Here is a 27,099-nt window from a genome sequence, read left to right on the forward strand (position 1 = left end):
GATCATATGACCTGCTGTGATTCCTTATGAGCGGCAGCTGTTTAACCGGCTGAAGAAGAAACGGGCAAAATACCGGCGAGGAGAGGCGAGTAACGGTAAAATGGTTAAAATGTAAAATGTAAAATGTTCAATTTAATTTGGACTTTCCCACTTTTATTATTTGTGTGATTGTTAGCGACTAGCTGTTAGCGGTTAGCTGTTAGCATCAGTAGCCTGTTTCCGGGTTTGACTCGTCTGTTTTTCCACTTTAACAGACTGATTGGAGTGTGTGGTCGCCTGCTGAATGACGTCACACCAAACCAAACTTTACCTCGTTAAAATCTCTTCTGAACAGCCGGAAACAGAAGCTTAGAACAGCTGAGGTTCTGCTGTGGAACCATTAGAACAGTTGAGGTTCTGCTGTGGAACAACAGGCTGCCAGGAGTTTACTGAGAGGCTTCAGGGAACTGACTGCCTGTTCTGTCCAGGTGTGTGTGTGTGTGTGTGTGTGTGTGTGTGTGTGTGTGGTGCTGACTGCCTGTTCTGTCCAGGTGTGTGTGTGTGTGTGTGTGTGTGGTGCTGACTGCCTGTTCTGTCCAGGTGTGTGTGTGTGTGTGTGTGTGTGTGTGTGTGTGTGGTGGCTGACTGTTTCTGTCCAGGTGTGTGTGTGTGTGTATGTGTGGTGCTGGCTGACTGTTTCTGTCCAGGTGTGTGTGTGTGTGTATGTGTGTGTGTGTGTGTGGTGGCTGACTGTTTCTGTCCAGGTGTGTGTGTGTGTGTGTGTGTGTGGTGCTGGCTGACTGTTTCTGTCCAGGTGTGTGTGTGTGTGTATGTGTGTGTGTGTGGTGGCTGACTGTTTCTTGCTGCCTGTCTCTCTGCAGATGTTGTGGCTCCTGGTCCTGGTCCTGGTGTGTGTGTGTGGAGGAGAAGCGGCTCCAGCAGCAGATGAAGTGAAGTTCCTTCCTGGTCTGCAGAAACAGCCGAGCTTCAGACAGTTCTCCGGTTACCTGACTGTGGCTGATGGGAAACACCTGCACTACTGGTCAGTGACTAACACAGCAGTAGAGTCTACAGCAGTAGAGTCTGCAGCAGTAGAGTCTGCAGCAGTAGAGTCTACAGCAGCAGCAGTAGAGTCTGCAGCAGTAGAGTCTGCAGCAGTAGAGTCTGCAGCAGTAGAGTCTACAGCAGTAGAGTCTGCAGCAGTAGAGTCTACAGCAGTAGAGTCTACAGCAGTAGAGTCTGCAGCAGTAGAGTCTGCAGCAGCAGCAGTAGAGTCTACAGCAGCAGCAGTAGAGTCTACAGCAGCAGTAGTAGAGTCTACAGCAGCAGTAGAGTCTGCAGCAGCAGCAGTAGAGTCTGCAGCAGCAGCAGTAGAGTCTACAGCAGCAGTAGAGTCTACAGCAGCAGCAGTAGAGTCTACAGCAGCAGTAGTAGAGTCTACAGCAGCAGTAGAGTCTGCAGCAGCAGCAGTAGAGTCTGCAGCAGCAGTAGAGTCTACAGCAGCAGTAGAGTCTACAGCAGTAGAGTCTGCAGCAGCAGCAGTAGAGTCTACAGCAGCAGCAGTAGAGTCTACAGCAGCAGTAGTAGAGTCTACAGCAGCAGTAGAGTCTACAGCAGCAGCAGTAGTCTACAGCAGCAGCAGTAGAGTTTGCAGCAGCAGTAGTAGAGTCTGCAGCAGCAGCAGTAGAGTCTGCAGCAGCAGTAGAGTCTACAGCAGCAGCAGTAGAGTCTACAGCAGCAGCAGTAGAGTCTACAGCAGCAGTAGTAGAGTCTGCAGCAGCAGCAGTAGAGTCTGTAGCAGCAGTAGAGTCTACAGCAGCAGCAGTAGAGTCTACAGCAGCAGTAGTAGAGTCTACAGCAGCAGTAGAGTCTACAGCAGCAGCAGTAGAGTCTGCAGCAGCAGTAGAGTCTACAGCAGTAGTAGTCTGCAGCAGCAGTAGAGTCTACAGCAGCAGTAGAGTCTGCAGCAGCAGCAGTAGAGTCTGCAGCAGCAGTAGAGTCTGCAGCAGCAGTAGTAGAGTCTACAGAAGCAGTAGAGTCTGCAGCAGCAGTAGAGTCTACAGCAGCAGTAGTAGAGTCTACAGCAGCAGTAGAGTCTACAGCAGCAGCAGTAGAGTCTACAGCAACAGCAATAGAGTCTACAGCAGCAGCAGTAGAGTCTACAGCAGCAGTAGAGTCTACAGCAGCAGTAGTAGAGTCTGCAGCAGCAGTAGTCTAAAGCAGCAGCAGTAGAGTCTAAAGCAGCAGCAGTAGAGTCTAAAGCAGCAGCAGTAGAGTCTAAAGCAGCAGCAGTAGAGTCTGCAGCAGCAGTAGAGTCTACAGCAGCAGCAGTAGAGTCTACAGCAGCAGTAGAGTCTGCAGCAGCAGTAGAGTCTACAGCAGTAGAGTCTACAGCAGTAGAGTCTACAGCAGTAGAGTCTGCAGCAGTAGAGTCTACAGCAGTAGAGTCTACAGCAGTAGAGTCTGCAGCAGTAGAGTCTGCAGCAGCAGCAGTAGAGTCTACAGCAGCAGCAGTAGAGTCTACAGCAGCAGTAGTAGAGTCTACAGCAGCAGTAGAGTCTGCAGCAGCAGCAGTAGAGTCTGCAGCAGCAGCAGTAGAGTCTACAGCAGCAGTAGAGTCTACAGCAGCAGCAGTAGAGTCTACAGCAGCAGTAGTAGAGTCTACAGCAGCAGTAGAGTCTGCAGCAGCAGCAGTAGAGTCTGCAGCAGCAGTAGAGTCTACAGCAGCAGTAGAGTCTACAGCAGTAGAGTCTGCAGCAGCAGCAGTAGAGTCTACAGCAGCAGCAGTAGAGTCTACAGCAGCAGTAGTAGAGTCTACAGCAGCAGTAGAGTCTACAGCAGCAGCAGTAGTCTACAGCAGCAGCAGTAGAGTTTGCAGCAGCAGTAGTAGAGTCTGCAGCAGCAGCAGTAGAGTCTGCAGCAGCAGTAGAGTCTACAGCAGCAGCAGTAGAGTCTACAGCAGCAGCAGTAGAGTCTACAGCAGCAGTAGTAGAGTCTGCAGCAGCAGCAGTAGAGTCTGTAGCAGCAGTAGAGTCTACAGCAGCAGCAGTAGAGTCTACAGCAGCAGTAGTAGAGTCTACAGCAGCAGTAGAGTCTACAGCAGCAGCAGTAGAGTCTGCAGCAGCAGTAGAGTCTACAGCAGTAGTAGTCTGCAGCAGCAGTAGAGTCTACAGCAGCAGTAGAGTCTGCAGCAGCAGCAGTAGAGTCTGCAGCAGCAGTAGAGTCTGCAGCAGCAGTAGTAGAGTCTACAGAAGCAGTAGAGTCTGCAGCAGCAGTAGAGTCTACAGCAGCAGTAGTAGAGTCTACAGCAGCAGTAGAGTCTACAGCAGCAGCAGTAGAGTCTACAGCAACAGCAATAGAGTCTACAGCAGCAGCAGTAGAGTCTACAGCAGCAGTAGAGTCTACAGCAGCAGTAGTAGAGTCTGCAGCAGCAGTAGTCTAAAGCAGCAGCAGTAGAGTCTAAAGCAGCAGCAGTAGAGTCTAAAGCAGCAGCAGTAGAGTCTAAAGCAGCAGCAGTAGAGTCTGCAGCAGCAGTAGAGTCTACAGCAGCAGCAGTAGAGTCTACAGCAGCAGTAGAGTCTGCAGCAGCAGTAGAGTCTACAGCAGCAGCAGTAGAGTCTGCAGCAGCAGTAGAGTCTACAGCAGCAGCAGTAGAGTCTGCAGCAGCAGCAGTAGAGTCTGCAGCAGCAGTAGAGTCTACAGCAGCAGTAGTAGAGTCTGCAGCAGCAGTAGAGTCTAAAACAGCAGCAGTAGAGTCTAAAGCAGCAGCAGTAGAGTCTGCAGCAGCAGTAGTAGAGTCTGCAGCAGCAGTAGAGTCTAAAACAGCAGCAGTAGAGTCTACAGCAGCAGCAGTAGAGTCTGCAGCAGCAGCAGTAGAGTCTGCAGCAGCAGTAGAGTCTGCAGCAGTAGAGTCTGCAGCAGCAGTAGAGTCTACAGCAGCAGCAGTAGAGTCTGCAGCAGCAGCAGTAGAGTCTGCAGCAGCAGCAGTAGAGTCTAAAGCAGCAGCAGTAGAGTCTACAGCAGCAGCAGTAGAGTCTGCAGCAGCAGTAGAGTCTGCAGCAGCAGCAGTAGAGTCTACAGCAGCAGCAGTAGAGTCTACAGCAGCAGCAGTAGAGTCTGCAGCAGCAGCAGTAGAGTCTGCAGCAGCAGTAGAGTCTGCAGCAGTAGAGTCTGCAGCAGTAGAGTCTACAGCAGCAGCAGAAAATCATAAGACACAAAAACAATAAAGGATAATAAAGTCCACAGGGTGAGGTTGTTGGTGTAGTAAACAGGCGGGTCACATGATGTAGTGATGTCATCAGATATATAGCTAGTAAACATTAAATCTGACACAGTGGAGTTTGGAACGAAAACCTGCAGTGAAACTTTACTATTTTATTATGTGTCTTATGATTTTCTACTGTGGTGCTCTGCTGCCTCACACCGAACACCAGAGCATGAGGCAGGAATCTGTCTGTTTACTGTGTGTTTACTGTGTGTTTACTGTGTGTTTACTGTGTGTTTACTGTGTGTTTACTGTGTGTTTACTGTGTGTTTACTGTCTGTTTCCTGTGTTGCAGGCTGGTGGAGTCTCAGCACGATCCGGCTGCAGACCCTCTGGTTCTGTGGCTGAACGGTGGGCCGGGCTGCAGCTCTCTGGACGGACTGCTGACTGAACATGGACCCTTCCTGGTAGGAATGACCTCTGACCTCTGACCCTAAACTTCCTGGTAGGAACGACCTCTGACCCTAACCCTCCTGGTAGGAACGACCTCTGACCTCTGACCCTAACCCTCCTGGTAGGAACGACCTCTGACCTCTGACCCTAACCCTCCTGGTAGGAACGACCGCTGACCTGAGATGGAAAACGTGTTTACAGCTTATTAAGTTGTTTGAGGAAACAGTCGGTGCGTGGTGATGATGAAATATGCTGCAGAGCAGCAGCATGGCTCTGTGATGGTTTTATAGTTTTTAATACAGTGAGTTCTATGGCTGCTGGGACAGGAGGCTGCACTGGGCAGCAGCTACATGGACCAGACTTGTTGGCAAAACAAATTCATTGCTGATTTTGTTATTTTCATAGAATTTGTTGACAGTAAGCAATGCATTAAAAAACACCAGCCTTATACTTTAAGAGTCGTAGCACCCAATAATGTAATAATTTCCTGAAAATGTAATAAAATTTGCACTTAACTTGATCGAAAATGTAATAAAACCCAATAATGTAATAACTTGACCAATAATGTAATAAAATGTCCTGACTGATATTGTAATAACATTTTACCGATAATGTAATACCTTTCAATATAATACCCAATAATGTAATTACTTGACCAATAATGTAATAACGATATTGTAATAGCATTTTTATGTTTATTTTTATATTTCATGTTTGTGTAGCTAGTGCTGGAGGTATTTTCAGTTAAGCTCCACTAGAGCTCCACCTAGTGGTCAAAATGTTTGGCTGTTCGTTATATTATTTTGACTTAATGAGGAACACGCAGAACGACAATCTCAGTTGTCATAAAGTACTATGTCATTTTGAAGCAGAAAGTGTCATAACATATCAGTATGACAGTATATGTCAACTGACCATTATGTCACTTGACATAGAGGATGATGTCAATTTGACTTTGAAAGTGACATAATAACCCTTTATGACCATGTGGAACAAACATTTAAGACTGGTTATGTATGTTTATGTCAGGTGTCATGTAGTGCGTATGTAGGTGTTATGAATGCTTATGTATACCCGCTTCAAATGAAGTGTTACTGAAAGTTGTTTTGTTGGATTGTGGTTGTTTTCATGAGGCAGGGTTTTGTTGGAAATCCGTGGTATAGAGAGTGAAGAGGAAGGTTTAGGGAACAGTTACCTGGGGTCCCCAGTGCTGCTCAGAAGCTTATCTGACCTGGAATGGTCTCCCAAGGAGGTAGTCCATCACCCACTCAATAAGACCAGGATGTAGTTGCATGTCCCTGAGTTTCTGCCCATGTGCATATGGCTGTATGGTGCTCAAAGTCTGCACTTTAACCTAATAGTCATTCTTTCATTTCAAATCCAATGTATGTACAGTTAAGCCCAAAATTATTCATACCCATGCCAAATTTTGATTTATAGTGAATTTTTATTTGATCAATAGGTTTCTTCTGGCTGGAAATGACAAACATGTGACAAAAGACGGTAAGACATTGTGCTGGAGATATAAATGAAAACTTTTAACTATTTCTATGTTTTTTTCACATTTTTATGAAAAAATGCCATGTCCAAAATTATTCATACCCTTTCTCAGTAATCAATGGCAAAGCCTTTATTTGCCATAACAGCAATCAAAAGGTTCTTATAATTGCTAACAAGCTTTCTGCATGTCTCCACTGGGAGTTTGGACCACTCCTCTTTTGCGATGATCTCCAGGTCTTTGAGGTTGGAAGGCCTCCTTGCCATCACTCTGGTCTTTAGCTCCCTCCACAGATTCTCGATGGGATTCAGGTCTGGACTCTGGCTGGGCCACTCCAAAGTGTTGATATTGTTGTCTGTTAACCATTTCTTGACCACTTTGGCTGTATGTTTCGGATCATTGTCTTGTTGGAAGGTCCAATGTTGCCCAAGGTCAAGTTTTTCTGCAGAATCTTAATGTAGTCCTCTTTTCTCATGATGCCATTTACTTTGACAAGGTTGCCTGGCCCATTGGCTGAAAAACAGCCCCAAAGCATTACACTCCCACCACCATGCTTGACCGTGGGGATGGTGTTCTTGGGGTTGAATGCTTCTCCTTTCTTTCGCCAAACAAAAGCCACGTCCCTGTGTCCAAACAACTCAATTTTTGTCTCATCCGACCACAGAATTGATGACCAAAAGCTTTCTTCTTTGTCCAGGTGAGCTTTTGCAAAGGCTAGGCGAGCTTTTGTGTGCCTGTCTTTGAGAAGTGGAGTCCTCCTTGGTCGGCGTCCATGGAGACCAGCCTTGTGTAGTGTCCGCTGGAGTGTCTGCCTTGAGATGTTGGTACCAGAATTGCTCAGATTCATCAGGATGGCCTTGGTGGTGATCCTTGGATTCTTCTTGGCCTCTCGCACTACCATTCTTGCCAGCACAGGGGTCACTTTCGGCTTCTTACCACTGTCTTGTGAGCAGCCACAATGCGCAACCGGAGGTCCTCACTAAGCTCTTTGGTTTTAGCCATGACTTGCAATTGACTAGTAACTGACTAGAGAACTACTCCTTCAGCTGTTGCTGATGCTCTAGAACATGGTGGAAATTACCGAGACCATTTGGACTGGTATAGAAGTTTGCATTTTCTCAAAAATTTGTGAACATTTCAAGGGGTATGAATAATTTTGGACATGGCATTTTTCATAAAAATGTAAAAAAAAACAGAAATAGTTAAAATGTATCATTAACATCTCTAACACAATGTTTTACCGTCTTTTGTCACATGTTTATGTCATTTCCAGCCAGATGAAACCTATTGATCAAATAAAAATTCACTATAAATCAAAATTTGGCATGGGTATGAATAATTTTGGGCTTAACTGTATATAACATTCTTAAATTCTTAAAACAAACTCTGGAATGAAAATGAACATCATCAGTTTTGGAAAAAAAAAGACCCACCTGAAAGGTATTACATTATTGGTAAAATGTTATTACAATATCAGTCAGGACATTTTATTACATTATTGGTCAAGTTATTACATTATTGGGTTTTATTACATTTTCGATCAAGTTAAGTGCAAATTTTATTACATTTTCAGGCGTTATTACATTTTCAGGAAATTATTACATTATTGGGTGCTACAAGAGTACATATGAAAATCTGTTTATTTTTAATGTAAAACCCCCAAATGATCTGTTGTTGCAGCAACAGCCAGATGTTGGCAGCAATTAAATATCAGCAACACTGAAACACAGCTAACAATACACCCAGATAAAATATACAATAAAAGGCAAATGTAATGCCATTAAGTGGTTAGTGTGACAGCTTTAAGCAAATTTAAGCAGGTAATAATGGACATAGGCTCTCAAATTTTTTTTTTTTACTTTATTGGCATGACATGACAAGAAAATCGGTGCATTTTCAGCAGCGGTGCCGCTACTGAGTATTATAGAAATACTATAGAAAACACTATAGAACGTATGTTCAGCATGGCGGGTCACAGTAGAATATAAACTGGTTGGACATGATGCTGATTGCTGTCAGTTGCGAGGCAGCAGAGAGCCAACTGACAGGCTGAATGTAAGGATTAACAGCTAACTAGCTAACAAATACTAATGACAGAACTCCAGTCTGTTGGCTACTAGCCAGACATGTTGTGTGTTAAGTTGTGTCAGTTAAATTTAACATAAAACAGAATCTATCTTCTACTCTGCTGACCTGTGGAAGCTGCTGCAGCCTCTCTGGTCCTTTAGTGCAGCAGTTTGGTCCGGATCAGGACAGCAGTGGCAGCTGCTGTAGTTGCAGGTAAACTGGACCCAGGTAAGATGGCGGACGATTATCCCACGCTTAATGATGTCATTTCCTCTCTGCTGTCTGATCTTGGAACACCTGAAGGAAGCAGGAATGTGGTCGTTTTGAGTTTCAGGGAGTTGAACCCAGTGTTAGTTAAATCTGTCAGCAGATTCACTTCTGTCTGATGACCAGGAACCAGGAAGTGTGACTGACATCAGACCAGGAACCAGGAAGTGTGAATGACGGATGCGGGAGGCTTTTTCATTGCAGAGTTGTAATGTTAAGTTCCATCTTTTTATTTTTGATGATTCACAGCTTTGTTCTCAGGCTGACTCTACAGACTCAAACAGAATCACAGAATGTTGAGAAGTTTAAAACATCACTTTGTCCCTCAGGCCACTGACTTGTAGCAAACCCAGAATTAACTTTATGCCAACATAAAAAAAAGAGTTATGGGTTTACAGGACAGTTGTCATCCTGCTGCCACCCAGCTGGATAGCGCCGATTGGACAGAAATTCAATCGCCTCTCTTCAAACGGAAGTAGAGCAAGAAAGGCCAAAACAAACTTTGGAAATAAGCTAAAATCTAAGGCGGAGGAAATTGGTATTATTAATATTAATGTGTGCCCTCCAGTCTGTTGGTCAGAACCTGAAGTTGATCTATGCATACTGAATAATACCAAAAGAAAGAAATTAGGAGATATAGTCAAGGAAGTTAAGTCTCATCTGCAACAAGAATGGAGTTCATATTTACAGATTTATACAGATGGATCAAAGGATCCAGAAAGTGGGAAAGTGGCATTTGGAGTAACCAGATTGTTGCTGAAGATAAGGCTGTGTCTATTGAATTTAATATTAAAGAATTATTTACGAGACTCTCGAAAATTTTCCGAGCCCTTCCCGACATTGTTGACGCACGTTAATTGTTAATTAACGGAGTATAAAATATCTGCATATACAAGATTAATTGAGGCAGAGTGCAGCTGAACATGCGCAGAGAGCCGACCTGAACGCAGAGGGAACTTCCACTTATCCAGATTGTTTTTTATCTTTTGAAGTAACTGTGCAAAATAATATTATTTATGAACCTCGACCGGGTGGCAACGCAGGATGACTGGATGACTGGATAGGTGGATAGGTGGATAACTGGATAGGTGGATAACTGGATAGGTGGATAACTGGATAGGTGGATAACTGGATAGGTGGATAGGTGGTGTGCAGTTTGGATTTTTGAATGAAATGACTCCATACTGCAGAGCCTTCGTCTGCCACAGAGCAGCTGGAGAACCACAGACAGGCGGCAGGTGAGGAAGCTCATTCTGCTGCTGATGACTGTATTAAAATCTGAACTATAGTCTATGAAAAACATGCTCACATGTCCTCTGGTGCCAGAGGTGCCGTGCTGTGTGGTGATCTGGTGATCTGCTGGATCTGATCTGCCACACTTATTTTGTGAAAAACTAGTGTAGTATATATAGTATATAGTGGTTTTTGTCTGGTAGAACCTAGTCCACCAACAAATTGTATGGTGAGAACTGTTCTTTATCTTTATAGAGGTTCTTCTGCCTGGAACATGTTCCCCACCAACATCACCCAGATCAAAAACAGATTTTCTTTCAAAAAAGTCACTAAACAAAAATTGATGAATCTCAAATAGCTGTTTGCCTTGTTTGCTGTTTGCCTTGTTGCTGTTTTGGAACCTTTTTGTTTGTTTTTATTTATTTTTTTGGTGCCGTGTGTTTGTGACAATTTTGCTTTTGTTTCCATTATAGGTTACTGCTATTTATTGTTTTATGTGTAGAGTCATTTCAATTATTTTCTGATCTTTATATTTGGCTTATATGGTTTTTCTTGTTGATACTGTGTGATTTCAAATTGTCTTTTTATTGTTGTTGTTTTTGTGCTGACCCCAGGAAGACTAGCGACCACTCTGTGGAAGCTAATGGGGATCCAATAAAGAATAAAGAATAAAGGCCAACTGGTCTGAAGTCAGTGAAGCAACATTCAATCTAAAGGCATGAAGACAAAAACTGAGTCTTGGTTCCTTCAGTTTTAATGTTGTAATGTGTGTGTGTGTGTGTCAGATCCAGGACGACGGCATGTCTCTGGACTACAACCCCTACTCCTGGAACATGGTGAGCTGACCTTTGACCTCAACTCTTCTCTTTGACATCACACATCAGCCAGTAACTCAGTCACATGTTGAATTCACTTCCTGGTTGTCAGATCGCCAACGTCTTGTACCTGGAGTCTCCGGTGGGCGTCGGCTTCTCCTACTCCGACAACCAGAACTACACCACCAACGACACAGAGGTCAGTCTGCTGACATCATCATTACATCATCAAGTCAGGCTCAGCTGATGTCACAGGATGTACTTCAGTACAAACAGCTGAGTCCATCAGCTTTAACCTTTATAACAAAACAGACTGAAGATCTTGATTGATTGTATGAACGTGCCCATGATGCAGTGTGCATCAGGAGCTGAACTTCAGAGGGACTGAAGGTTCGTAGGTTTGTTGACTTTTAAAACCTTCACCTTGCTGTGACCTCGGCTCCGATCGGCCCTTTGGGTCCGCAATCTCCGCCGACCGGATCGGATCCGACCGAGCCTCCGATCGGCGGCGTTTTGGCCCGGGGGATTGTGGGTAGTGACGTCTGTTTCCCTCCAGGTCTCCATGAACAACTTCCTGGCTCTGAAGGAGTTTCTGCGTCTGTTTCCTGAGTTCAAGAAGAACGAGCTGTTCCTGACCGGAGAGAGCTACGCAGGAATCTACATCCCAACGCTGGCCGAGAGGGTGATGGAGGATGACAGCCTCAACCTGCAGGTACTACCAAGTACTACCAAGTACTACCAAGTACTACTACTGCTGTACTACTGTGGTACTACTGTGGTTCTACTAACAAGTACAGTAGTACGCTGGCTGAGAGGGTGATGGAGGATGACAGCCTCAACCTGCAGGTACTACCAAGTACTACCAAGTACTACCAAGTACTACTACTGCTGTACTACTGTGGTACTACTGTGGTTCTACTAACAAGTACAGTAGTACGCTGGCTGAGAGGGTGATGGAGGATGACAGCCTCAAACTGCAGGTACTACCAAGTACTACTGCAGTACTACTGCGGTACTACTGCAGTACTACTGTGGTACTGCTAACAAGTACTGTTGTACTGCTACCCTCAACCTGCAGGTACACTGCTGTGATACTACTACAAAGTACTGTAGTATAACTACCAAGTACTGCTGGATTACTACTGCCCTGTCTCAGTATTACTGCAGTAACGGTATGCTGTAGGTAACAGTATGGCAGTATGACTGCAGTAACAGTACTGTATTACAGGGCGTTGCCGTGGGTAACGGGATGTCCAGCTATGAGATGAACGACAACTCTCTGGTGTTCTTCGCCTACTACCACGGCCTGCTGGGAAGCCGGCTGTGGGCGGAGCTTCAGACCTTCTGCTGCAAAGACGGGAAGTGTGACTTCTTCAACAACCACAACCACAACTGCTCCAACAGCGTGAGTCTGAACCGGTCTGAACTGGTCTGAATTTAACATACAAAGTATGTAAAATAGTGTGAGCTAGTTAAAAAAGTGATAAATGCTATCCTTAAACAGCGTGCAGAATTTTTAATACACAGAACACGGCAAAATTATTACTTTAATGGAGCCAGGCCCAGCCATTTACTTGTTTTGAGGCTGAGGGCCAATGAGCATCTATCAGACATCACCGTCATTAGAGCAAGTAAAGGTTGTATTCTTTCTGATCCGACGCAGGTTAACATAAGGTTCCGTAGCTTCTATGCTGACCTATATAGCTCGGAGGTCGTCCATGACAGGAGCACATGTGATGAACTTCTGGGCAACATTCGATTGCCTAAGCTGTCAGAGGAAGATTCGTCTTCACTGAATGTTCCTATCACCATTGAAGAGCTTAGGGAGGCAGCGCAGGACATGTGTAGGGGTAAATCCCTCGGTTTGGATGGTATCCCCCCAGAATTTTACACCACCTTCTGGGACAGTTTGGGCCCATTACTTTTGGACATGATTCAGTTCTCTCTAGATAAGGGATCATTCTCAAGAGACGTAAATATTGCCATAATTTCACTCTTGCTTACAAAAGATAAAGACCAGACAGAATGTGCAAGTTATAGGCCTCTGTCCCTCCTGAATGCTGATATCAAAATTTCCTTTCCTTTTCTGACCAGACTCGTTCATTGTGACCAGACTGGCTTTGTCAGATCCAGGCTGGCATCGGATAATGTCAGGAGGTTACTGCATATAATTAATGGTGCTTCCGGCTTTCCCTCTCCTGCAGCGGTGCTCTCACTAGATGCCATGAAGGCGTTTGACCGCCTGGAGTGGCAGTACCTCTGGTCAATGTTAGAGGCTATGGGCCTCGGGTCCACCTTCATACACATGGTTAGGTTGTTGTATGCAAACCTGACTGCAATGGTATTGACGGGCAGGATTTGCTCCTCTTTATTTGACGTAGCCAGGGGCTCCAGGCAGGGCTGCCCGCTAAGTCCGCTGCTCTTTGTACTATCTCTGGAACCTCTGGCCCAGACAATACGCCAGGATAATGCTATCACACCCATCCCCATATCCGGGTCCCGACATCACATATCTTTGTATGCGGACGACGTCCTGCTTTATGTTGAGGACGACGTCCTGCTTTATGTTGACAAACAGTCAATCCCTAATATATTGTCTGTCTTTGAAAAGTTCAGTAACATATCAGGTTATAAGATAAATTGGGCAATGTCAGCACTTTTACCCCTGAATGAACCCATGAGATGTTTGACATTGCCCTCGGTTATACCAGTGGTCAACCACTTTAAATATCTGGGTATTGAGATTTTTTCATCACTGCAGACCATTGCTAAAACCAACTTTGAGGACACCCTGACTAAAGTCACCCGTGATCTTGATAGATGGACTGCATTGCCAAACTCTCTCAGATCTTGGGTTTCAATCATTAAAATGAACGTGCTTTCCCGGATCAATTATGTTAGCTCAATGCTGCCCCTACCACCTCCACCCCGTTTTTGGGACAGACTGCAGTCAGCAATTACAAAATTTGTTTGGAGAGGAAAGCGCCCTCGTCTCAAACTATCTACAACACAGCGTGACAGATTGGCGGGGGGGCTTTCCCTCCCTAATTTTAAGTTGTATTACTGGGCCTTCACACTCCGTCCTCTGGCCAGCTGGTACAATGACACAGTTGAGGTTGCATGGCGAGCTCTGGAGGAGAAATTGGTACTCCCATTCAAATTGGACGAAGTGTTGTTGTCCAACACAACCGCAAGCCAACACCAATTATATCTCAGCTGATTGTGGTTTGGAGGGCAGCAGCGAAAGTGTGTGGTGTGTCATCTAACTGGAATCCACGTTCTCCTACCTTCAATAATGATGGGTTGTTGATTGGCAAACGCCCCATTAAATTTGGTCAATGCCGTCAATGGTACGACAGGGGTATTTGCAAATTTAAGCACATTTTTGGAGACGATGGCCTGCATTCTTTTGAGGATTTGTCTATTCAGTTTAATTTACAGCGTTCCACTTTTTACTTTTATTTGCAATTAAGGACTGCCACGAAGACCTATGGTGTCCCTTGGCGTGCTCCGCTTAAAGCGCATCCACTGCTCGAAGTATTATGTGGGGTTGGGGGCACAAGAGGGCTGGTCACTAAAGTCTATGGTTACATATTAGAGTCTAGCGACAAGGGAAAATACATTTTCTCTATTTGGCAAGCTGATATCCCTGATCTGGAGCCAGATTTTGACTGGGAGATGGTTTGGGCCAATGTAAGGCAGTCGTCCAGGTGCCCTGATCACCAACAGATCCATCTCAATTTCATCCACAGGACTAGAGATGCACCGATCGATCGGCCGGTGACCAGAATCGGCCGGTTTCCAGCTGATCGGCCATGACCGGTCCAAATGACCAAATTTAACGGTAAAAACTCGGCTGTAATATTCCATACAGCCGTACTGATCTCCGTTCCGGCGCGTCCCGTCTCTCTCGCCGCTGTCCTTTCCGCCGCGCACACGGGTCGCATCGATCCTCCCGATCCTGCCGGAAAACCCGTTCGCCGGGCACCCGGTGACGCGCCGGCGTCGGGACCCCCGCCGAAACCTCGGACCGGCACCGCGCGCCCGGGAAAACTCCGGAAGCGTCGGCCGATGCGCCGAAACCACCGTACTCTGTGTCTCTCTCTCCGCCGACAGAAGCTCGCGCATGTGCATGGAAATAAACGGTGATATGATGTAATTGTATAGATTTTACTTTTCAAGCTAAAGTTTATCACATCATGATATCGGTCAGCCTGCTTACTGTGTGGGAGAAACGAGCTTCCTCCCGATCTCAGCCGAGTCAAAACAAAAAGTCATTTTTTTTCACCACCAGATGGCACTATGACTCTTTAAATCTCCATAACATTGGGCTGGGCTGCATGGAAAACCTTTTGATGTAAATAAATGACTATTAGGTGTGTTGTGATATAGATCTGCTGCACCTGTTTTCTTTTGGGAAAGTAAAACCTGTTAGATAAAGTAGGATATACTGCAATTCATTTTCAGTTGGATTTTATTTGTACAGAAAAGCTCTGTCCAGTAACCTGGAGCACTTTTATATTTTGAGATTTGTTTGAGTGAGAGAAGGTCCTGTAACCTGGTGCAGTTTTGGAGAAAACGTAAGTTATTAATAGTCAATGTTTTATTATGAACATACAATTGAATTTTAATTTTCCATTAAAAAAAAGTTTAAAAAATGTTTGTGTATGCTGTCAATTATAGTTCTTAGAAAGAAAATCGGAATCGGCCAGAATCGGCAGGTCAGACTTTTAAAAAATCGGAAATCGGAATCGGCCAAGAAAATTGCAATCGATGCATCTCTACACAGGACATATATGACTCCGCGCAAGCTTTATATTATGAAGGTCAAGGCTGACCCAAAATGCACTCTGTGTCCTGTGGGTGCGATTGGTACCTTTTACCACATGATTTGGGAATGCCCGAGGGTGGCGTGGTTCTGGGAGCGGAAAAACTCTCCGCTATGTTGCAGGTGACTGTGCCCCTTGCCCCGTCCATGCTGATTTTAAATGAGCTCTCTCAACTTAACTTACAAAAACCTTTTCTAGATGTAGTCTATCTCGAGCCGTCTACGGCGCGCATCCATGGGGCAAAGGAGGGAACCATAAGGCTTTGGACCCAAGCAGTGGAGGATCTTAAAGATCTTCTGAACTGAATGCAATGGATTTGTTTCTCCTTTTGGTCCTGGGGAAGAGTGGATGGGTTTTTTGGGGTTTTTTTCCTTATTGACCGTAGTTTGTTTTTGTTTACTCTTGTATATGCAGACATTTTTCAGTGTACTAGAATATGGCTATCATTTTGAAATTTTGACTTAATTTATTTCTATATATATACCTGGATGGCAAAGGTATTTGTGCTGGTGTGTGTGTATGTGAGTATGTAGTTTATGTATGTATGTATTTGCACATGTACATCTTTATGTATACATTTTTATTTTGCCAATATTATTATTATTGTTAGAACTGTATAATTTATTCATTTAAATTTCTGTCTATTACTATTTTTAATTGTTATTTTTATTTATTTATTTTTTCTAAGCTGAACTTAGTATAAAACGTCTATAAAATAATGGTCAAAATATAATGATAGGGTAACTCTCTCTCTCTCTCTCTCTCTCTTCTCTCTCTCTCTCTCTCTCTCTCTCTCTCTCTCTCTCTCTCTCTCTCTCTCTCTCTCTCTCTCTCTCTCTCTCTCTCTCTCTCTCTCTCTCTCTCTCTCTCTCTCTCTCTCTCTCTCTCTCTCTCTCTCTCTCTCTCTCTCTCTCTCTCTCTCTCTCTCTCTATAGCTGGCTGAGGTTCAGTATATTGTCTACAGCTCAGGACTGAACATGTACAACCTGTACGCTCCGTGTCCCGGGGGGCATCGGCCAGAGAGTCAGGTAACCTGATTTAACCTTTGGTTCAGAGTTCACAGCCTGGGGGAGGGGAGGGGGGGAGGGGGGGTATTGTCGACTGGTTTAATTTTGGTTGCTGTGCTCATGTCGCTCATGTTGCCAATGTTGTTGCTTCAGTTCTGACGGACGTCAGCTGGTGATCAGAGACTTGGGAAACAGTTTCATCAACCACCAGTGGAGTCAGCTGTTCAACCAGGTCAGTCAGATCTCTCTCTCTCTCTCTCTCTCTCTCTCTCTCTCTCTCTCTCTCTCTCTCTCTCTCTCTCTCTCTCTCTCTCTCTCTCTCTCTCTCTCTCTCTCTCTCTCTCTCTCTCTCTCTCTCTCTCTCTCTTCTCTCTCTCTCTCTCTCTCTCTCTCTCTCTCTCTCTCTCTCTCTCTCTCTCTCTTCCCCCCCCCCCCATATCAGCTGACCTCTGTGTGTGCAGAAGCTTCGTGGCATGGCGTCTCTCTACCAGCGAGTGCGACTCGACCCCCCCCTGCACCAACTCCACCCCTCCACCCTCTACCTGAACGACCCGTATGTGAAGGCCGCTCTGCACATCAGCCCCAAGGCGCTGGACTGGGTCATCTGCAGGTAAACCTGAAACCGGTCCTAGTCATCTGCAGGTAAACCTGAAACCGGTCCTAGTCATCTGCAGGTAAACCTGAAACCGACTCTCAGCTGAGCTCTAACCAGGTAACGGAGGACTCCTGACCTTTAACCTCTAACCTTGTGCTCCAGCTCTGAGGTGAACCTGAAGTACGGCCGTCTCTACATGGACGTCAAGAAGCAGTACCTCAAGCTGCTGTACGCGGAGGTTAGTAATCAATCAGATTCCTGATAGCAGTTAAGAACCAATCAATCAGAATTATATAGACACTGTCTCAGATGGATCATTAGGATCCATCAGTGTGATCCATCAGTTTGATCCATCAGTGTGATCCATCAGTTTGATCCATCAGTTTGATCCATCTTTCCACCTGTTGGACAAATGTTAGAAAAATAAATCAAAGCAAAAGTTCCTTTTCTCTGTGAACTCTTCGTTGATTCGAGGATCTTTTGGAAAAAGGTTCACAGGATCAGCTGGTCCATCAGTTTGTTTTGAAGGCTTTGTCCATTTAATAAAATGTAATCATACTATTTTTAACCTACACTGAAGATGTCTGGACTGTAAGAACAGCTGACCAGTCGCCAAGAGCGACAGGAGCAGACGATCAGATGAACCTTTTTCAGAATTATTAATATAATGAAATGGTGCGTCGACTGGAGCAGTTGAGACTAAAGTGCATGTTGTACCATTCATAAACAATTTGGACATGCATATTGGCAGCTACATTATCTAGTCCATAAGCATACTGAATTAAATCACTGATTGGCATTATTTTAAATATTAATATGGGTGATGAAATTCAGAGTAAAGGCAATCATAAAAGGCAACAAGACAGTGAGGGGGGAGCGTTGAGGGGGGAGGGGGAGGGTTGAGGAGGGAGGGGGGGAGGGTTGAGGAGGGAGGGTTGAGGGTTGGGGGGGGGGAGGGGTTGAGGAGGGTTGGGGGGGGGGGGGGGGTTGAGGGTGTTCAGGCAGCACACCGACGTTTAGCTGAGAGCGATGAGCGGCGACTCAGCAGATTTAGTTTTTTTGGACCTCAGCCTGACAGAAATATATTGAAATGATAATTATTTCTCAGGACAGTGTCCTGGGTTAGGGTTAGGGTTAACCCTAACCCTACGGGCCCGGCTCCGTCTGTCCTGTCCCTCTTGGTCACTTTAATTCTTTTAGCTTTTGTTTTTTTATTGTTTGTTTAACTTGTTCATCAGAAGAACTTTGTGTCTCAGTTACCAAAAACTACATTTCTGCATTTCTGTGTTCTTTGTCCAGTCAGTTCAGAGGCATCAGGGAGCTTCCTGCAGCATTTAGAGGGAAGCTTGTCACCATATATGGTCAATTGGGGGCGTGTGTTTATGTTAATGAGCGGCTGCGCAGGAGCATGATGGTGGTTGAGAAGCTGTAGTATTTATCAAGGCAGATTACAGGTCGATAGATACAGATTATTTTGTACGTATGAACATTAAAAATTGAATTCGGAAGAGAATTTAGAAGCTTTTATTTTGATGAGTGCGGTCTGCTCTGTCCTCTGCAGACTTACCGCATCCTGGTGTACAACGGAGACGTGGACATGGCCTGCAACTTCATGGGGGACGAGTGGTTCGTCGAGTCTCTGGACCAGGAGGTAGGTTACCATGGAAACCACAGGATGCGTAATAAGAACAAAGGAGCACAAATTTCAACAAACAGAAACAACCAACGAGCAAAACAGATACACACACACACAGAGCGACAAGGCCAAATATAAACAGCAAAAATAAATGAAATAAAACATGAATAAATAAAATTAAATTAAAAAAAAAAAAGGTTTCAGATGAGGGTCGTGACAGATGAGCTACAATCGATTATTCATCCTCCCCTAGACTCAAGGAATGGATCCCAGATGATTCAGAAGTTCTTCAGAGAGTTAGTTCTCAGGAACCCGAGTCTTTCCATTTGTATGACTGAAAACATTGCGGTTTGGCCACGGTCCACCCAGCATGCAGGTCTGTCTCCTGGCTTCAGGACAGCAGAGCCACACATGGAAAGTTCAGCTTCTGCTTGAATCGGCCTTTCAGAAGCTTTTGAGTACAAATCAGAGGTGTTTGTCCAGAGTTCAGTGAGTGATGAAGGTGTGAGACGGTTTGTCCTCTGTCTCCACATCTCAGCAGTGAGGCAGAATAGTAGATTTAGTGCAACCTGGATTTGGAATAATGAAGACGGTGGACTACTTTGAGCTGAATCAGCAGGTGCTGCTGCTAACAGAGCCTGAGTGTAAACCAGCCAGACTCTGATCCCTCAGGGAACTGCAGCCACCAAACACAGAGACTAGATGCAGAGTCAGGAGCATCCCCCCCCCCCCCCCACCCCCCCCACACACACACACGAAAACATTTCTGTTTCAAATCAGGAGCACAAATTTAATCAAGTGTTGTATTATTGTTTTGACACGACCAGGAACTGGGACTCGACCCTTTAGCGAAGCCTTAATTCAACTGGCGGCCCGCGGGCCAACTCCGGCCCACCAGTCAAGTCACACCGGCCCGCCGATCAGTTCTGTTTACAAATAAATAAAATTTGAAACCTGAAGAAAAAAAAATCACGCAAATAACGGACATTTTTGCCACAATAAATCCTTCAAACCAGCAGAGCTCCTGTGTTCTGTAAACTAGATCCTGTTCTACACTCCGGTTGGTGCAGAGTTGCCAACTTGGCGACTTTGTCACTAGACTCAGTGACTTTTCAGACCCCCTGGAGACTTTATTTCTCAAAAGCGACTAGCGACAAATCTTTTTCTGACCACGGGAAGCAAAGTTAATGTGTTGAATCCCAAAGCATTTGGCAATAAATTGATTTGGCTGATGCCGGTTTTCTCTACTTGCCTGTCTGATCCAGAGAGTCTGATGACGTACGCCGAAACTGGCCCGGGTGTGCATAACAAGTGCAGCATTATATATTGATATGCAAATTATCATATGACATCATCAGTGTCACTATCAACGCTGAAGAAAAGATGATGCCGAAAATAATTACTTAAAGAATGCCTATTTATTTTCTTTTTTAATTTATGATTAGGCTACTTTTGCAATGTAGCGAAATAAAAGTTTTGAAAACGTGTCAAGTGTACATAATGAAATGTCCGGCCCCGGGCCCTTAGCTTTCTGACTGTGGCCCCCTGAACAATATAATTGAATAGCCCTGCCTTAGTGTGAGTCGAGCTCAGCAGGCAGTCCGGTCTGAAGCGTTTCTGTAAACGATGTTTCTTTTTTTTTTTTTTTAGAATATTTTTTATTGGTGAAAAGCATAGGCAAACAACAGACACAATGCCAGGTTTACAGGTCACCATTTTTCACAATACCCCACCCACCCAACCCCTGCACAACAACAACAACACACATTACAAAAAATAATAATACAGTAAAAATATATATATATATATATATATAGAAAGGGAAAACAGTGATAACAAATGAAAACTGATACGATAATACTGACAATGAAGTGAATAAGTAGATGGCCAAGAAAAAAGTGGAGGAGAAAAAAACAAACAAACAAACCAAAAAAAACCAAAAACCTCTGTTTCAACTTATTTATATTTGGCCACGGAGGTAAGGAGTACATTGATCAGGGGTCAGCTACAGGCAGGTAACATGTAGAAACACAGGCAATCAGTCAGGAGGAAGAGCAGATAGGCCATTAAAATAGGAGACAAAGGGTTGCCACTTTTTTAGAAAGCGCTCGCTAGACCCTGTAAGTGTAAACTTTATCTTTTCTAGGTGCAAAAACGACATCACATCTTTCAGCCAGGCGGAGAATGGGGGGGGTGTAGGCGATTTCCAAGCTAAGAGTATTCTTCACCTGGCTAGAAGTGTTGCAAAAGCAATCATGTCAACCTCATTAGAATTGCAAGGGAGGGGCTCCGCTGGCACCCCAAAAATGCCCAGTAACAGGCAAGGCTGTAAGCTTTTATTCAACAACTTTGAGAATACATCGAAAATCGAAGACCAATATGTTCCAAGCTTTGGGCAAGACCAGAACATGTGGGAGAGGTCTGCCTGTAGACTGCCGCAACGATCACATTTGGGATCAGAATCAGGGTAAATTTCATGCAGTTTAGATTTACTGAGGTGGGCTCTGTGCACCACCTTTAGCTGGATCAAACTGAGTCGAGCCCAGGATGATGAGGAATTCACCCTATCTAATGCCACCTCCCACCAGTCCCCCGCCAGTTCCATTCCCAATTCCTCCTCCCATCTGGACTTTGATTTGGAGACTGTGTCACTGTTCAAAGACATGGTGTCTTGATAAACTTCAGATATAAGCCCCCTCTGAGTTGGAGACAGCCTAAAAAGACTCTCCCATAATAATTCTTGAGGGGGTCTGGGAAACAAATCAAACTTTCTACGTACAAAGTGACGGACCTGAAGGTAACGGAAAAAATTTTAACGTGGCAGACTAAATTTAAGACATAAAGAGTCAAAGCTATAAAAAATATCACCATCATAGAGGTCTTTGAAACGATCAATACCCAATCTGCTCCAGAGAGTGAAGGATGAGTCCAAAATGGAGGGAGTAAATAAGTGGTTATTGCTAATAGGCCCCAGACTCGATGCTGAGAAGAACTTAAAATGACGGCGGAAATGTATCCATATTTTTAAAGTGGACAGCACCAAAGGGTTTGAGGAGTAGCGGGAGGGAGATAGAGGGAGAGAGGAATAAACCAGTGCAGAAAGAGAGGATGAATGGCATGATTGTGCCTCCAGGCTACACCAGTTAATCTCGGGGGTTTTTACCCAGTAAATAAGTTTTTGTATGTTGGCAGCCCAGTAATAGTGCATAAAATTAGGGAGCGCGAGACCACCACAATTCCTTGGTCTCTGTAAAATAGCTTTGCTGATTCTAGGAACCTTTCCCCCCCAAATAAATGTAGTGATTGCCTGATCCACTGCGTGAAAATAAGACTTGGGTAAAAACAGAGGAAGGCATTGAAAAACACACAGAAACTTGGGTAAGGTGTTCATCTTAACGCATTGTACTTTTCCTGAGAGTGAAAGGGGCAGACTACTCCAACGCTGAAAGTCTGACTTCATGTTGGTGACTAGTGGGGCAAAGTTGGCCTTGAAAAGGGAGGGTAATGTGCGGGTAATCTTGATACCCAGATATTTAAAGCCTGGCTTCGACAGACGAAAAGGAATTGAAGACTGTTTGATGTCTAGGGCAAAAGTATTGATTGGGAAACATTCACTTTTCTGAAAATTTAGTTTGTATCCTGAAAATGATCCAAAGTCTCGTAGGATAGATTCAACTGGGGGGATGGAAGACACCGGGTTAGTTATATAGAGCAAAAGATCATCTGCATAAAGGGACACCCTATGCTCAACACCATAGCGCGTGATACCCTGAAAATGGGGTGAGGCCTTGAGCGCTATAGAGAGCGGTTCAATTGCTATGGCGAAAAGCAGCAGGGATAACGGGCATCCCTGGCGTGTCCCTCTGTATAGTGGAAAGTATGGGGAGTGAATAGAGTTGGTAGTGACACAGGCCAAGGGGGAGGAGTAGAGCAGCCTAATCCATGAAATAAGTGTGTCACCAAATCCAAATTTCTGTAAAACTGTAAATACTCCCACTCTATACGGTCGAAGGCCTTCTCTGCATCTAAGGAGACAATGGCCTCAGGAGGAAGAGAAGAGCTAGAAGTATGGATGACATTTAAGAGCCTTCGAATATTGGAAAATGAGTGCCGACCCCTGATGAAGCCAGTCTGATCCTCAGAAATAATCTGAGGAAGAATGTCTTCAAGGCGTCTGGCTATCACCTTAGCAATGACTTTACTTTCGGTGTTAAGCAATGAGATTGGACGAAATGATCCGCACTCTGTGGGGTCCTTGTCCTTTTTAAGTAAGAGTGAGATGGTTGCTTGAGTGAGTGTATGGGGCAGAGATCCATTCTCCAATGACTCATTAAACATATCTAATAGAATTGGTGCAAGTTTGTCACAAAACGTCTTATAAAACTCTGTTCCGCTGTTTTGGCGGATAATAAATTAAATTCAGACTGTAGATCCAATCTCTTTTTATACAGCTCTGGAGAAGGGTCTGCAGCATATTGTGCATCAAGCTTGAGAATAGAGTTAGTGAGACATGACTTTGAAAGTGGGTTTAAAAATCTCCAGGGGTCCACACACCCATTCTCCCCCATGAAGATCGACAGAGAACTGGACATTTTGGAAGGAGTTGAGGATTTGGGGCTAGAGCGGTCCAGAACAGGGTCCACGGCACAGTTTAAATCCCCCCCAAAAATAAGATGGTGGGTATCCAGGTTTGGGAGAGAGGACAATAGCTTGTCCATAAAATTGACATCATCCCAACTGGGGGCATAAACATTTACTAAAAGAACTGGGGTCTGGTATAAAGTACCTGTCACAATAATATATCTGCCGTTTTGGTCAGCAACAATGTTTGAGGGTGTGAACTGGATCTTTTTGTTCACCAATATTGCTACCCCTCTGGCTCTTGTATTGAATTCAGAGTGAAACACCTGACTGATCCAAGGTTTGCGTAATCTAACCTGATCGGCTGTTTTTAAATGGGTTTCCTGTAATATCAGCCTTCAAGTTTTTAAGATGAGTAAAAATCTTGGAGCGTTTGACTGGACCATTCATAGATTTAACATTCCACGAAATCAATCTAACTGAATGGTCCCTCATACTACCAGAGTTATTTGCTATAGAGGTCATTATTTAAATTGGAGTAGAATGGGCTGGGATAAAGGCAGTGTAGGAAATAGCACCTGAGCTGACCCCTTGCATAGACCAGTGTAAAACCGTGTGGACTCCATGAGTATACAGATAAAGTAGCCAGAGGTAAGAGAAAAAAATAAAAATTCCATATGAGGAACAAATGCACACACAATGAAAACAACAACAACAAAGACAATCCCATCCTAGGTTCTCTTTCCCAAACAAAGAGAACTGCAGGTATACGTTGATAGACCACCAGTGCATCCACTCTCTAACTAGCCTAACCTAGAACTGATAGGCTACTCTATCAACTGAGAGCATGGCTCCCTAAGGTAGTGAGTGCAACAGAACAAACCACAATAACCATGTTATGAGTTATATGTGACGCAGCAGGGACACATAATTCAATCATTGCCACCAACATGTGAGGACTGATAAGGGGATCAGAGTATAGCAAATTTGAAAACTACAGAGTCAAAAACAGTTTAGCGTAGAAGAACAAGAGCTAGCCTAAACTAAGGGTGAAAGACTCAGATGCCTAAAACCAGAATCATAAAGAGATGGTCTAGTTGGTGTCTGGTTAACCCCTTGCAAAATAGTTTGGATTAAACTAATGGCTAAGCCTGCCTGAAGAAAGTTTTTATTTTTAAAACAATGATAACAGAGCTTCGATGTGTCCATTAGGCATCCAACAGAAAGGCCTATCACCCAACTCGATCTATTGATTATTGAATACCAAGTAGGCCTACCATGGGACAAGTGGTAAAACACTCAAAAATAAAGGAAAGCATTAGTCAGGCAATCTAGAGTTAGCTTCTTGCAAAAAAAAATGGATTGAACAGGTGACCTAAGCCAAAAAAAAATTTAAAACAATTAATAGAAGAAATAAAATAAAATAGCAGAGCTCGGATATGCCCGTTAGGTAGCCAACATATAGGCATGTTGCCAGACTCCATCTATAAAGGCCAATAAGCAGATTAACTGGAAAACAGTAATTAACAACTAGACTAGGATACCAGATTCTTAATGTACAAAACCAGGCCTGAGGAGCTTGGTCATGTTAGTTTTTAGCTTACCCTTCAACAGTAGTACAATATACTATATATTAAATATGCTATACTAATATACAAAATACAACAAGATAGCATGACTCTGTCCCCGTTTACCTTAAAAATTCCCTCATTGATTGTGCATTATACACATCAGTCTTGCCAGTGGGAATTGTAGAAAGCTTGAGCGGCAGCGGGGGAGTCAAAGTAAAAAGTTTGTCCATCAAAATCCACGCGGAGGCGAGCAGGGTGAAGAAGCCCAAAGCGAATATTCTTTCTGTATAGTTTGGCTTTGACGTCGTTGAAGCCTGCACATCTCCGGGCCAGGCATGCACTGAAGTCGGGGTAGAGAGAGATCTTGTGCCCGCGGAAGCGCAACTCCTCCCTTCTCTTCCCAAAGATGCGTTCCTTATCCTGGTAGTAATGGAAAAGCACGATGAAGGCCCGGGGTCTAACATTGTCTCCTCCCGCGGCATTTGCTCTCCCCAGTCTGTGTGCGCGGTCCAGTTTCAGTGGTGTAGGAAAGAACTCGGCCCCGAACATTTCAGTGAAGAAATCCGTCATAAACTTGACCGGGTCCGAGCCTTCCGTCTTCTCCGGGATACCGACCGCTCTCAAATTGGCCCTGCGTCAACCAGCACGCCGTATTCACTTTTCAGCGTGGCGTATGCGTTCTCCAGCTCTACAACTCTGTCACTGTAGTCGGACAAGCCGGTCTCCATCTCCGTTATTCGCCGGGCGTGTAGGTCCATGGTGGGTTGTATTGCGCCGAGGGACACGTTGACTGGAGCCAAAGCTTTATCAAGCAAAGAAGTGACGGTCGCCGTGAGGTCGGTGAGTAAAACAGAGCGGAGATTTTCCAGGTCAGTCGGTAACTTGGTAGCGCTAGCTGAGGAACGCGCCTCCATCGCTGGGTGGTTAGCCGATGTGCTAGCTAGGTCGCAAGCCTGGTCGTTAGCCGAATTGCTGGCCAGCGCAGAAGTCAGCGTTTTCTCGTTTCTCCTCGTTTTTCCTGCCAAAAGTAAGCTGCAACTCATCAGTATGTGAAATGAAATGAAAATGTTCGGGAGCCACTTTCCCCCTACCACTCCGTCTCCATGCTCAACCGGATGTCTGTAAACGATGTTTCTGCCGGTGCAGGTGGAGGTGAAGCGCCGGCCCTGGACCTACACCGACAGAGACGGTCAGCAGGTCGGAGGCTTCGTCAAGGAGTTCAACAACATCGCCTTCCTCACCGTCAAGGTAAACACATCAAGAGAAACACCACAACTCTTTCTCTCCACCTCCACCTGCACCTCCTGTCCTCACTGCTGCAGTAAATACGACCACAGTGTTACTGTTTACCTGCACCTGCTCTCTATGGGACTACATTACACTGTAGAACATTACACTGTAGAACAGTAAACTGTAGAACAGTAAACTGTAGAACATTATACTGTAGAACATTATACTGCAGAACAGTAAACTGTGGAACATTACACTGTAGAACAGTAAACTCTGGAACATTACACTGTGGAACATTACATGGTGGAACATTACACTGTGGAACAGTAAACTGTAGAACATTACACTGTAGAACGGTAAACTGTAGAACAGTAAACTGTGGAACATTACACTGTAGAACGGTAAACTGTAGAACATTACACTGTAGAACAGTAAACTGTAGAACGGTAAACTGTAGAACATTACACTGTAGAACAGTAAACTGTAGAACATTAAACTGTTCTGTAGGCAGCTTGGTTCCTGCCATCCATTTGGTCAGAAGTCTAACCTTGTGGTTCTCCCCCTGCAGGGTTCTGGCCACATGGTTCCATCAGACAAACCCATCGCTGCCTTCGCCATGTTCTCACGCTTCATCAAGAAACAGCCTTACTAGCACCCCCCCCCCTCCCCCAGCTTTGGTTTATGTTGCTTAGCAACCAAATATTGTTCCAGGAAGTGGAAATCAAATCTAAAATAGGAAGCTTGAAGTTTCCAACCTCAGGACAGGGAGTATCGCCACGGCCAATCAGATTTGGGTGTCATGCACATGCTCAGTCTCTCCTTTCTGTAGATCCCAGACTGATTGACTTCCTCCACTGGTCACCATGGCGACAAGTGGTCGTCATGGGAACACACACTGCCTTCAGCCTGTTGGTCGATTTCCTTTGCTTTTGTTTGTTCGACTTGCTGACTGTGAAGCTGTTGATTCTGCTGACTTTCTGTTTTGGTTCTGTGGATCCGTGTTTCTTCAGCACTGGACCGACAGAACCGAACCGGTCCGGTCTGGTCCAGAGCTGACGGAAACTCTTTCTGACTGTTAACCAATCAAAGGGAATAAATTGTATGGAAATCTGCTGATCAATAAAGTGTAAATCT

The 27,099-nt window shown here is 44.7% G+C and overlaps 1 protein-coding gene across 1 annotated transcript; it reads left to right on the forward strand.

Annotated features, from left to right (window-relative positions):
- ctsa (cathepsin A) lies at window positions 1–27,099 on the forward strand. The gene is made up of 14 exons (XM_071518553.1): window positions 1–95; window positions 861–1,021; window positions 4,539–4,650; window positions 10,487–10,537; window positions 10,629–10,715; window positions 11,073–11,228; window positions 11,745–11,921; window positions 16,281–16,368; window positions 16,502–16,584; window positions 16,814–16,962; window positions 17,110–17,185; window positions 18,509–18,598; window positions 25,882–25,983; window positions 26,534–27,099. Exons 2-14 carry the CDS (start codon window positions 861–863, stop codon window positions 26,615–26,617), a joined length of 1,416 nt encoding a protein of 471 aa, XP_071374654.1. The 5' UTR covers window positions 1–95; the 3' UTR covers window positions 26,618–27,099.

This window comes from Centroberyx affinis, unplaced genomic scaffold, assembly GCF_046629955.1.
Source record: "Centroberyx affinis isolate AG114_WGS23_722 - 3 ecotype Tasmania unplaced genomic scaffold, CSIRO-AGI_Caff_v1 ptg000598l_1, whole genome shotgun sequence".
NCBI lineage: Eukaryota > Metazoa > Chordata > Actinopteri > Beryciformes > Berycidae > Centroberyx > Centroberyx affinis.

Coding starts and splice junctions, on each gene's coding strand:
- ctsa (XM_071518553.1), top strand. CDS start 861: ATGTTGTGGCTCCTGGTCCTGGTCCTGGTGTGTGTGTGTGGAGGAGAA. Junction 11,922..16,280: donor ACCACAACTGCTCCAACAGC/GTGAGTCTGAAC, acceptor CTCTCTCTATAG/CTGGCTGAGGTTCAGTATAT. Junction 16,369..16,501: donor CGGGGGGCATCGGCCAGAGA/GTCAGGTAACCT, acceptor AATGTTGTTGCT/TCAGTTCTGACGGACGTCAG.